The 13,959-nt window shown below is 42.2% G+C and overlaps 1 protein-coding gene across 2 annotated transcripts in view; it reads right to left on the reverse strand.

Annotated features, from left to right (window-relative positions):
• Positions 1-1,207: 1,207 nt before the first annotated feature.
• Positions 1,208-13,959, reverse strand: part of igsf9ba (immunoglobulin superfamily, member 9Ba) — a 91,258-nt gene continuing 78,506 nt past the window's right edge. The window contains exons 17-20 of one of the 2 annotated variants that reach the window (XM_014162997.3): positions 13,878-13,923; positions 9,799-11,427; positions 6,612-6,742; positions 1,208-6,365 (exon numbers count right to left, since the gene is read on the reverse strand). In XM_014162997.3, the coding sequence (XP_014018472.3) occupies positions 6,151-6,365; positions 6,612-6,742; positions 9,799-11,427; positions 13,878-13,923 (2,021 nt within the window). In that variant the 3' untranslated portion in view covers positions 1,208-6,150. Of the gene's footprint in view, positions 6,366-6,611; positions 6,743-8,393; positions 8,440-9,798; positions 11,428-13,877; positions 13,924-13,959 lie in introns of those variants that run through there. The other variant, XM_082966654.1, reaches the window with a different exon arrangement.

Here is a 13,959-nt window from a genome sequence, read left to right on the forward strand (position 1 = left end):
TCAATTTACCTGGTAAAATAAAGATAAACAACACACTCAACACAGATGATATACTAATGACATAATCTGTGTGTACCTACTATCAACAATAAGGCCTAAGAGACCAAATGTCTTTTGCCTAAGGCACTTGACTTGTATGTTTACGCTACACTAAGTAGACAAAACATAAAAAATACCTGCTTTTTCCATCACATAGACTGACCAGGTGAATCCAGGTGAAAGCTATGATCCATTATTGATGTAACCTTTTAAATCCACTTCAATCAGTGTAGATGAAGAAGGAGGAGAGGGGTCAAAGGATTTTAAAGCCTTAAGACTATTGAGACATGGATTGTGTATGTGTGCCATTCAGAGGGTGAATGGGCAAGAAGAAAAACATGTAAGTGCCTTTGAACAGGGTATGGTAGTAGGTGCCAGATGCTGCTGGGCTTTTAAAGCTCAACAGTTTCCCGTGTGCATCAAGAATGGTCCACCACCCAAAGGACATCCAGCCAACTTGGTGTCAACATCGGCCAGCATCCCTGTGGAACGCTTTCGACACCTTGTAGAGTCCATGCAGATTAATTAATGCTGTTCTGAGTGCAAAAGCTTGGGGGGGCAACTCAATATTAGGAAGGTGTTTCTAATGTTTGGTATACTCAGTGTATATGCAGACAGAAAGTGATTTGTTTTTGCCAAGCCAGAGAGGAATTTGAACATGAGTGCAAAGGCCAATGTGTTATGATGACATACCTCATTCACTGTCAGTATCTCTCCAGTTTAGTCATTGGGTGGTGGAGTTATCTTAACACTAGACTCATGACTGATGTGCCAGGTTTCACATGGTAGTTGAACGATACTTTATTGTTATATACTGTAAGTGGAAAGAATCCCTCTTAGCAATTTGTGGAAGTGATTTCAACTTAACATCCTTTTCATTTCATATAGGCCTACAGTACTTTGTATGGTCAGACTTTTCTATAACCCACTATATACGAATTGTATGAACTGTATGAATCTGACTAGATAGCATTACGATAATATATATAAATACTCTAAATAAATACTTTTCCCGACCTGATTAAATGATCTAGCCCCCAGTCATGGTGTCTGCTCACTACCCAACACTCACACCTTGTGTCCAGTAGTTGAAACTACACCTCTACAGGTCAGACAGAAGTTCCATTTTAGTTTGTTGATACAAAAATAACACAAACACATACATAACCACGTTTTAGATTTTTATTATATCAAAATACAAAAATTTAAGAGGAAAATATTACATTGGACTAAGCGTTGGAAATTGACACATGATGGACATGAACGCAACGCTGCTTTCCACTTATTATTGGCATGCCATGGATCATCATAGAACATGCTGTATGTCTATGTCACAAACCGCTCATGAGCCAATGATACAACAAATTTGCCAATGCCTTTTTTAATAAACGTATGTCACTTTGTCTTGAGCCTATGCCACAGGTCATAAGCCTTTGTCACCTATTCTCTAGAAGCCACTGGTGGTATTAGGCCAGTGCGTTTATGCTTTTTCTTCAGGGTTTATTTTGAAGAAGAAGTTCCATGGCAGTTGAACATGAAGTGAGCAACACGTGATCCCAGACAATATTGAATTCCCGGGACAACAGTGGCAAAAGAGAAAATCAACACAGACTAGTATTTTACATAAGGCTTTGGTACAGCACCATACAGTGGATGAGTTAATTGGTCACATAAAAGTTAAGTGTAAAATAATTCCTGATGTCAATCAAACATAACTGAATGATGAAGCTCCAAATGATCCGCAGGTTATCATTGTAAAATAGACAAAAAGTAAAATATGTTTCATGTTTTTGCTTTGGAATATTTACATATGAACAGTCTGATATAGATCAATTGTTTCAGTTGAAAAAGGCATATTGAAACAGATTATGCACAGAAGATGTCAACATAAAATATAGAATGTAAACGTGATGTACAGCACACGCACATGCCTCAATGGATGAAAATATGCTATGACATGACTACATATTCTTCCTTTAAGCACTACTGGTTTGCTTGAGGATGAGGAGCATTAGTTAAAACAGTCAAAGATGTAGCACTTATTGTACAGTAATAATACATTCTATTTCCTCAGTGCTGGTACACACGGAAAAACAGAGAACATAGAAAATACTACATATTCCATTTTCTGTCTGATCACAACCAGGTTGAAAGTTTATGACTGATTGCTGAATAGGCTCTTTTGTATTGTCTCTACATGCAAGATAAATATAGTTAAATCAAATTTGCTCTAAGTATAATCATACCAGCTCCTACTTATGCACTAAAAGCCTTTAAGCAGAAAAATACAAAATAAAAGTTGATCTAACAGTACAGGATCTTAATTTGATCGCCCTGTTGCAGGAGAACTTTCCTGCAATGCATGATATTTCACACTTGTAGTGTATTTGAGGTTTAAAAAGGCTTCTGAAGTTTGTAATTTCCACTTTGACATTTCAGACTTGATTTTCCCTTAAGAAAAATATATCAGCCCCTACAAAAATGTCCATTAATTATAATCACTATAATAATTCAAATTTTCTCTTGCTGCAGGTTTATTTTCCTGCTGTAGCAAATTGGCTCAAATTAAGATCCTACATCTGTACCTCCAAAGCAGCCCTCTTACATACTGTATGTATTTTTGTTGTTGAAAAAGCAAGAGAGCCCGGAAGACTACATACATTAGTAAAAGTCTATGTGAAGAATGTGTCAGCAATACCTTTACCAAAACATACGAGAAGAATCAGCTTAAATACAAACGCTGTTTGATGAATACTCTTATTGGCTATACTGTACAATACTGTCCCCCAATAGGAGACTTTGTGACAACAGTGGAGAGAAATCACGTAAGAAGGTTATGCCCCTGCAGTAGTGTGCTTGAAAACAGTGCTGTCCATCAAAAATAGTTTTTAACCTGTAGGAAGTGTGTAGTGTAGAACGACCTTCTCATGCCCTGACCATGGGCTCAGATTCCCTCCCCGGTCTGCTGTTACATATTTAATACTGATCAAAAGTACTGATAAATAACTTCACACCAAGTAGGTTTCCCCATCTAATCTGGGTATTATATCTCCCCTTCAACACAAGTAAAACATTTTGGAGAGGGTACCCTGGAAGCACAGACAGAGGCTGGAACAGAGACGGAAACTAACTATTGTTCCATTGCTACATTATTCTAAGTCTCTTTGATGTATTTTTTGAATGTCACCACACTATCTATTGCCACTATCTGATTCCACAATCAATACAATTTGCTCATTGCCAATCACACTAGTTTATTAATAGGACTTACAACGATGGGACTAGTTGAGTTGGTAAAACACAGAGGACTTCAAGAGAGTAGGGCTCTGATCTACAGCACCACAGAGTTAAACATAGCACCAAGTCATAATGTTGAAAGCAACTACGTCCTAGTAGCACGTACGTCATCTCTAGCTAATGTAAACACGACTTCGGTTGCAGCACATACAGTACCCCATAACTATTAGATTGTTTGTGGCTCTCTTTTGTTTCTCTCATACTTTGGACATCTGGATGCAAGTGATCATGAGTGAATCTACCTGTGTGCTTGTGGGGAAAAAAAGTTTTCTGTTTCAGATAAGGTTTAGTCCAGCAATGACACATTGATGCTTTTCAAATTGGTATTCATTCACATACTATACAACAGAATAAATACTACTGAACTTGTGCAGCCAACAGGCCCACATGACAATAAAACATTTGTTCTGTGCTAACATTTACTTTTCCATAAATGTAAAATAACGTCTCCGAAAACATGACAAACGAAGCACCTTAAGATGTTTTATAAATATTGTCCACTTAAAGCCTTAAAGCAAATACTTTCATCACATCTAATATTAACTTGCTTTAAATCTGTCTCTCTATTTTTGTCCTCAAGAATAATGAACAAAATATCTTTCTGTTTCATCTTCACAAATACAGTACACACCATGTATACATTATGAATATAGATTTTCCCCATATCTTACATATAACCAATTCTTGGAATATGCACGTTGATGTATCAATTTCAAATAACTTCATTCCACAAAATCGTCACTATCTCACCAATTAAAAAAAATAGGTTGGAAAGTGAGTGAAGAGGGCAGATAAAGTTGATGTTTTGATCACTGATATATATTCTATAGCAAGCAGAGAGGGGTTCAATTAACATACATTCAGAGAGTTGTTATGTCTAGTTCAACTCCTGAATTGCTATCAGTAAAGATAAAAGTGACTCCAAATCAGACAACTGGTTTAAAATGTCAATGTCTTCCAGTGATTCATCTTGTCAGTGTGTAAGCTTAAAGCGCTCTAATAGGTCTAGTTTACATGGTGAGAAGAAAATTATAATATTAACTATCAGTGTAAAGGAAAGAATTCAACCAAGAGTGGTTGAACCTATCCTTGGTTAACCAGCTAACCTTGTGGGATAAATCAAATCAACCTATTGTGCCAACTAGCCAACTAGCCAATTAAACCTAAACTTAATACCACCACATCCGTTGTACTATGACATCAGGACAGTCACTTCCTGTACAGCAAAACATACATTCATTATCGGTTAGTGTTAAAATGAATAAACATAGAGAAATAGCTAGCAGGTAATATTATACCGTTGCTAGAGATAAACAGTTGAGAGTCGAGACAGCCACCCCACCTTTTGAGTTTAGTTAATGTAACACAAATGTTGTCACTTGTCATCTAACAAGCCCACTTGTTAAAATCGCCTAATAAAGCAACAGCAATCAGATCTTTCAATACAGTATTCAGTATTACAGCTGTTTTGAAATATGAACATCAGTGGCAAGTTTCACTTTCTGCATAATAACTACTTCTGTACCTTTTACATTTAAATGTTGATTAAATTGTGATTTTTTTTTATATCTATGTTATAGCATTACCACAATTTGAAACCTGAAATGATTAACACTGTCATCATAATCACTAATTGTTGTTATAGGTCTGTTCTATTAGTAGAATATACACAGTCAAGATTAAAAAAAGAACCAGAGTAATACACCTTCAGTGCCCCTTACTCACAGCTAGGTGTTCTTGGCAGAAAAAGTAGAGTCAGTCCACAGGTCAGACTGGAGCTTATAATGAGTCCCAACAGAGAGAGAGAGAATGCGTGAAGGCGAAGGAAAAGGCAGTTAATTCACTTTTCAAAAACAAGAGAGAAAAGGCAAACAAGGCACCTTGAGATGTGCCATACTCCACGAATGACTCGAGGTTTCCTCCATATTAATGAAAAACACTGTATACACATTTATCACATTTTCTCACCCCTTTTCTGTCCTCACCCTATCAAGTGTACATTTGGCCTCTTGAACACAAAGTTACTGTATGTCTTAGCAAGAAGAACGTGGGCTGACCTTTACTGGATGTGATCACATGGTTAAATGCAAGAGAGTGAGGACATGTCTTTTAGTGATTTGAAATATACCAATATCATACCGCGCCTTGTATTGGATGATATTCTTTTGGGATTAAGCAAAATATGCAGATTGGGCTCGATATTAAAAGCGGATGAAAATCAGACTTCAGGCCATAGCATCCAATTCATGTGTGAAGTGAATGATATTATATACCATTTCTTTCATACATTTCATTTGAAAAATAATGTAAAATACGTATAGTCCAATAGAATTACTGCAATTCTGCACTTACTCTGAGGTATATTTTGCGATAAGTACCCTGTGTTAGATACTGACACTATTTGAATTGTAGGAAAGGTAGACTGAGGTCCTTGTCTAAGGAACGCACCAGGTTTAGTCCACTGTGTCACTGTAACACCTCAGATAGACTCCTCCTGACCAGTGACTTTTAAGGTGTTGTGAATTATTTAGATCAATGCATTTTACTACAATAGGAGATATTGTCCCCTTTTTCATTATTTTATGTATTTACATTACAGATGTTTTATCTGGTGACCCTCACTACATTATCCTCAGGGAGACACGGAAAACATCTTCATTTTGTCTGTAAATTATTTGGAAAACGCTAGAGACAGGTTACCCACTGCCAAAAGCTGAATGGAATTAAGGGAGATCTAGGTTGGCGGGTCAATGTAGTCACGTCCCATGGCTTGACCTGTCTGTGAGTGACAGTAGTGGACATACTGGTCAGTGGTCAGTGGAGAGTCCTGTAGTTGGGCCCGTCTGAGTCTGTACTGGCCAGGATGGCCGCCTGGTCCTCCTCAGAGCGTCTTCTGCGGTGCAGGAGGGAGGTTAAAAAGAGATATGGGTTCTTCCTGTTCTGCCTTTTCCTCTTCCTGTGGAGGTAGAGATCTTCTCTGTGAGCCGAGGGGGTCTGGGATTGCTGCTGGGTCTGAGAGAGAGACACACCTAGGGATGGAGAGGTAGTGTTATTGAGGATACAACAGCGAGGCATTTAGTATGGTCCCAGACTTGTCTAAGTGTTGTAAGCCAACAACTATGGTCGTTACATAGGCATGACAACGATAGGATTTGGCTTTACATCACAAACAAATTTGAGACCAGGCTACAAGGAACTCACTAAATGTTGTTGTTTTTGGTTCTTCTAACAGTTGTGTGTCGGCCTGTGGCATATTCTTTAGTTCAGAGACTGACCTGTTCTTCTCCTGGAAGTGGAGTTGTTATTGGTGTTGGCAGCCACTCTCTTGGCTTTAGTAATACAGTGGTGTAGCAGTGACTGTAAGCTCTCAGACCCAGCAGGATCACTAGACGCACCTAGAGGTTCCCTAGAAAGAGGAGGAGACAGGCACAATACACATGCTTTACATTAACTCACCACCGGGGGGAGCTATACTCTCAGTGATTAGTTAGATGGGGAGTCAGGAGGACATTGATTCCAAAAGGCTCTGTAATATTGAACCATAAATAAACTGATGATTTGGTGAGAAATGCATTGGCTTCAGATTGTGAGGAATTAATAAGATACTATGGGATGAACAGGGTTAATTCTCAAAAAAATTATGAAAGAATATGTCAATATTTTGTCACTTTCAGATACCCATAAAATGAAAATATACTCTATACTGTATTTGTAATAAAACTTTTCTGAAGAAAGGCTTCAGTTTTTATAGTTACTGAGTTGCTCCTCTTGCTCTACAGTGAGAATCTATGTTTTTTTTTGTTGAGTGGGGCAACAAAGAGGATTCTCCTCTTTTGATAGCTCTATGTGGATTATTTTCATTTTATGAGTGACATATCATTCAAACTCTGCCTAATACTGAATATATTTTTAAGGGTTAAAGATGAGCAGTCGCTAATTTTAAATCCATGTCAAATTGAGGCACGTTGATGAGCCTTAAACAGAAAGGTATCTGTTTTTAAATATACTTTTACCTCTTAATGAATACATATGTTTTGCAGTCCATCATAGAAAGATGCAAATAATGATACTAAGATCCAAAATAACCTCATCAACACCAAACATTTACGTTCAGGTTCATGAGATTAAATGTTTGTTGCCATTAAATTACTTAATAATACACCAGCTTCAAAACCTGACTCGACAACACGTAAAGACAAGTGATTCTACCAAAACATATTGTTTCAAAAGGCATACTGTAGGAACACAAAGCTTTAGAGGTGGTGTCCTTCATAGTATCACTGTAGAGAGAGAGATTGAGAGTCCTTAGTAGAAAGGGGAGACAAATATGAGAATTAATGCATTCCTCGTTAGATAAATACAGCAGTATTTTCATAATTACAAATACTGTGTGCAGGGGCCACAGTTAGTTAGATACAGTACATTTCCATAAAACATGAACACTGTACATCACACTTTCATCAACATGAACACTGTGTACAGAGGCTTCACCATGCTGACGGGAGGAGATGGCAGGAAAAGGAAATGGCCGTTAAAGAACAGTCACATGACAGGAAGAGGAAATGGCCATTAAAAACAGTCACATGACAGAAACGAAAGCACTTAAGACGACGAATGTGACGAAGAATTTAGTCTTGAGAAATATTGTTATTCGTTTGAGTCAAAAAATAGATATTTTGAGAAGGCATGCATGGCATTTTGCACATGGAACAAAACTTTAAAGGGGAATACTCCAGTCTATCAGTAATCTGGGTCCTCTATTGATTCAAGGCTTTTTTGTGCAGGGAAACCGTGCCTGTATTTCAAATACTGCTCCACAGTCCAAAACAGCTCCTAATATTGCTCACCAGCCTAATCACTGTGCGTGACAGCAGGCATGTTGTGCCAAGGAACTGTAGGAAATGTAACCTGTATGTTAGCAGTTAGCATTAGAGCTAGCAAACTTGAATCCAGTAAAGAGGCTCAACCCAAAGTCAGCGATTCCCCTTTAAAGGAGAGAGTGATAAGAGCCCTCCCCTGCTGACGCCTCCCCTCTCAGACATGGGTCCGACCCTTACCTATTGCGGCGTAGGGGACCGGCTCACAACAACGCTGCCCAGATAGCTGAGATCAATCAAAAACAGATGTGGTAAGACCCCTGAGCCCTCACACTGTACAAACCAGCAGCCCTACACTATACTTGCCCATATGACCATGACATTGTAAAGGGGTGGAAAAAGAGCAGGGCCGCTTACGCTAACCTGGCAATCCCTGGGATTCAGAAAGGTAGGAGGTGGGTGTGAGGGGGAAGGGGGGAAGGGGAGAAGCATGTAGGTATACAGACAAAAGGGGAATATTATATGCGCCTCAGGTATATTGCTCTCTTGTATGCATTTTATTGTCCTGCAGAGCATGTACTGTATGACTATGTTGGTGTAATATATAATAATAGAGATGATCAAGTAGTCCAAATGGTCTCAGGTTATAAAAAAATTGGTGTTTGGCCATAAACCTCAGAGGTGCAGTAAAATCTGCTTTGGCCTTCAAATGTGTGAAAATCATTCCTGAAATAGAAAGCTTATCTGGCCAATAATGATGATGAATATCGTGAAAATAATTTTGATTTTGATACCTTGTACATTTCATATTTAATTTGAGCGGTAGAAGGCACTCAACCTTTAAAGTAAAAGTGTAGGTCTCACTCAATCGTAATCTTTTAGTTTAGCTACAGTATCATTTACCACCAGTTAAAAAACAGGAAAGCCTCTGATGAGAAGTAACACAAGGAAATAAAACTTACAAACATGTAAGAATAAATATTATCTCACTACACTAGTATTCAGAGTTTTCAATCAATAAAAAACACTGTATACGCTAGTTAATTATTTAGTGAAGCACTTGCTCCCATATATCTTCCACCTGAAATCCTTTGTTGCAGATTGCACCTTAATGCAATTGTAACGTTTTACAAAAATATTTGGTTAGGTTTTCTGCCAACATTTTCTTTAGCAAACAGTATTTTCTGTGAACTATGGCAGTTACAAATCACCTTTTCTTCCTAAAATTAATGAGTTCCCATACAGAGAAAAGCAAAAATATCTTATAATAATAATTACAGAATTCAAAGATCAATATCAATATCTTCAGATGTGTCTTTGTTCTAGGGTTAAATTACAAAATGTGTCAATCAGGACTTTTTATGTGAAACCTACACTTTACCCATTTGCCCTGATTCAAATGGGTATATTGACAAAATTTGAATAAATAACTTGTTATTGACTGATCAAATGTGTGCCAAATGCAAATACATGCTTTCTGCATATAAAGCCTAAATATGCATTCTTGGTATGCCAAAAGTAAAACATTAAGAAATATTCTATAAACTGGGGATACATTTAGAATTGAGTGCCCAGGTTGGAGAAGTTTATTGTGTTCGTTAGTTAGTGCGTTGCTGTCCCTGCCGGACCGGTGTAGGTCACCTACCCTGAGGCGGATATCTGGAGTTGGGAGGGCTCTGAGGGCAGCATCTCCTCCTCTGTCCTCCTCTGGGACGGCCACTGCCCGAACACATCCCTGCCCTCCAAGGGGGGAGAGGGGGACTGGGATGGGTAACTGGCTGCTGTAGAAGCATAGGACATGTGGGGACGGTAACTGGGGCTGGGCCTGCGGCTTCCCTGCTGGGCCTGGGTGGGAGAGGAGGCCAGGGAGGACCTTCGGGAGAAACTGACGGTGGCTTGGGGGTGCAGGGTGATCTCAGGCATCTCCAGAGAGCGGGAGGTGCGGAGGATGCTGGGGTGGGGTGGTGGGCGGACTAGGATATCTGGGGAACCTGGCTGGGTGCTAAGGGGGCTCTGGGAGAGGGGGGAGAGGCGGGAAGGTTGGAGGACCAGCGGGGGCAGGGAGGGGTCTGTCCTACGCCCTGACCTCGGGCTGAGCCAGGACTGGGGGCTGCTGCTAGGGGCGGTGCTTGGGCTCCCTGCACGGGCTGATGGGTCAGGGTAAGGCAACACTGGTACACCCACACCATGGGATGTGTGTCTGAGCTGGCCGAGACTCTGGGCCTGTTGCATAGCTAAGCGCCTAGCTGGAGGGCCTGGGGCTTGGTCTCTGCCCTGTGGAGCCATGGGGACCTCCAACTGCAGGAGCCGAGGGCTGGGGAGGTGCAGGCGGCTGGGGGGGAGAGAGTGGAGAGGGGGGTATGGTGGAGGGTCAGGAAGGTCCTGGTGATGATGTAAGGGATCATGAGGTGGATAAATGAAGCGGGGCCCCTCCAGACCCAGGAAGGGGAACTCGTGAGGCTGCCAGCTGTCAGGTGAGCGAGGGGAGCGAGGGCTGTGTGGATGTGGGAGGGAATGGCCAGAGGAAGTGTACTGATGATGGAGCTCCATCTCTTCCCTCTCCTCTGGGATGGAGGGATAACCGTAGGGCCCCCCGTCAGCAGTGCCTGGGGGGGAGGACAGAGCGGAGCTATGCGGACTGATGTCCGGCATGTAAAAAGGTGGCGGAATCCCCGATTCACCGCGGCTGCCTAGATACCCATAGAAGGGGACCTGGGGAAAGTCCCTGTAGCGGGAGGCTGGGGCCTGCCCTGCAGCATGATGCCCACTGCCCTCCACAAAGCTCATACCTTCCATGGGCCTGTGGAGGCGGGGGCTGTAGTTGGGGGGCTGCATGGACTCCAGACTGGAGGATGTTGGGGAGAGCTGTGGTCGGAGCGTGGCCATGATCGGGGGCAGGGGCCCGGGGTCAAAGTCATTCTCCTCGTCGGACTGCCGGAACTCGGGGTACATGTCGGACTCCTCAGCGAACGGGAAGCCCTGGATGCGGCGGTGGGCTGATGGCGGGCTGGCCATGCTGAAACGGCCGTCGGGACCGCGGCTGATCAGCTCGATGGGGCTGGTGACCTCTGCCTCATGCTTGGACACGCTGTACTTCTTGCTGGCTATAGCACGCTTGGTTTTCTTGTAGAAGGAGAGCTCTTTGTCCTTGTCTCTCTGAGGGCTGGGCAGTCTCCTGACGTACAGGCCCGGGCCGTGGGCCCCATCTGAGGACAGGGACTGGGGCCGCGAGGCAGGAGGGGAGCTCTCTGGACTGATCTTCCCAGAGGACAGCCTGTCAGAGACAACCAACACAGAGACAGACACTCAAACATGATGGCTTCATAATAAACCCATTAAACAGCAGTTATTAATCAATAGACAGCCTAATTGTGCACAGTAAAATAGCATCTTATCCACAGTATGCATCACTACTATGCTAGACAGATGAGAAAATCCAAAGCCATGTCATCATGTCAAAGCAAATACACCTGTTTTATTTGTATTCCGACCCTGCATTATGATAGTAGCCAGTGCATTCTGCTAGCATTGAAGCTAACAACTTTAGCCACGGCGACAGTATGAGAAAGGAACCGTTACCAAGCAGCCATGACAACCGTCTCACAGATTACTCGCTCTTGGTCAAAAACTGAGGGCCATTTGTCTTGTTGGGGACAAATGCTTTAATGGCATAATAAAAACACAGATGACTTCCAACTAGGCCTTTTTTTCTATTTGCCACACACCAGGAGCAGCATTTCACTGTAAGGTCTACACCTGTTGTATAAACTTTGATTTGATTTGATTTGTAAACTACACAGTCAACTATAGTGCATATACACGGTACTGTACATGCAGCTGAGCCAATGCAAACACAAATCCCTATACGGTGCATATACAGTATACTGTGCATGCAGTTAGGCCAGCAGAGCACTAAGTAAATCAAATCTATAAAATGCATATATTATCCATGCAGCCAAGCCAGCGTAGCGTAGTGCAGCACAACACACACTGTGGCATGGTGCAAGCAGCTAAGCACTCACAGGGAGCTGGCTGGTGGGGGCATGTAGCTGCTCCTGGCTGGCGTGTCCCAGCAGGGCTCTACCCCTGGCAAGGGGGTGAGAGGAGGCCTGCGGTGGGAGACACACAAACGGCATGGGCCACGGTCATCTGTCAACTAAGCCAAACCTCCACACAACACAGGAGGGACCATCATGGAGTCACAAGAGGACCAGACTTCACTAGTCTGACATAAAGGTCACTGCAAAGTCCCCTATAATGCCATTTTCATTCACTTGACCATCTAGATATTCCAAGAAGTTGAAACATCCAATTCCTTTTAACATAGACCTCTCTCCAAACCCTTGACATACACACAAAATACACTACACGACCAAAAGTATGTGAACACCTGCTCGTCGAACATCTCATTCCAATACTATGGGCATTAATACAACAGCCTCCACTCTTCTGGGAAGGCATTCCACTAGATGTTGGAACATTGCTGCAGGAACTTGCTTCCATTCAGCCACAAGAGCATTAGGTCGGACACTAATGTGGGCAATTAGGCCTGGCTCGCAGTCGGCGTTCCAATTCATCCCAAAGGTGTTCGATGGGGTTGAGGTCAGGACTCTGTGCAGGCCAGTCAAGTTCTTCCACACCGATCTTGACAAACCATTTCTGTATGGACCTCGCTTTGTGCACAGCTTTGTGCACAGAAACAGGAAAGGGCCTTCCCCAAACTGTTGCCACTAAGTTGGAAGCACAGAATCGTCTACAATGTCATTGTATACTGTAGCGTTAAGATTTCCCTTCACTGGAACTAAGGGGCCTAGCCCAAACCATGAAAAACAGCCCCAGATTATGAATTGTCAAACTTTACAGTTGGCACTATGCATTCAGGCAGATAGTGTTCTCCTGGCAAGCGCCAAACTCAGATTCGTCCATCGGACTGCCAGATGATGAAACGTGATTCAACACTCCAGAGAACGCGTTTCAACTGCTCCAGTATCCAATTGCGGCGAGCTTTACAACACTCCAGCCGACGCTTGGCATTGCGCATAGTGATCTTAGGCTTGTGTGCGGCTGCTCGGCCACGGAAACCCATTTCATGAAGCTCCTGACAAACAGTTATTGTGCTGACGTTGCAACCGCAGACAGACGATTTTTACGCGCTACGCGCTTCAGCACTCGACGGTCCCATTCTGTGAGCTTGTGTGGTCTACCACTTTCCGGCTGAGCCGTTGCTGCTCCTAGACGTTTCCACTTACAGTTGACCGGGGTAGCTCTAGCTGGACAGACATTTTATGAACTGACTTGTGGGAAAGGTGGCATCCTATGACGGTGCCACGTTGAAAGTCACTGAGCTCTTCAGTAAAGCCTTTCTACTGTCAATGTTTGTCTATGGAGATTGCATGGCTGTGTGCTCGAATTTATACACCTGTCAGCAACGGGTGTGGCTGAAATAGCTTAATACACTAATTTGAAGGGATGTTCACATACATTGTATATATCGTGTACATTCAAACTATACTTATGTCCTAGCAAAGCTACCCTGCCCTGACAGATGGTACTCAACAGGAGTGAATCGAACAGAGACCATAACAATAACCCTTATAACAGGTAAAGACGAGTTGATGTTGCATCTAAATTTAATCCAGTGACTACTGCACTGTGAATTGGCATATGAGCTCAAAAGGTTGGCTCCTATTTTTTAAACTCTCTGGTTTTGTTTTTCGTACTTACGATGAGTCAATGCTTTTCCTGAAGTGTGTTACAGACAGGGGAGGGTCTTAGAAGAGACAAAACAGAGATTTAGAGATTACAA

The sequence above is a fragment of the Salmo salar genome, chromosome 20 (assembly GCF_965601325.2).
Source record: "Salmo salar chromosome 20, fSalSal1, whole genome shotgun sequence".
Classification (NCBI taxonomy): domain Eukaryota; kingdom Metazoa; phylum Chordata; class Actinopteri; order Salmoniformes; family Salmonidae; genus Salmo; species Salmo salar.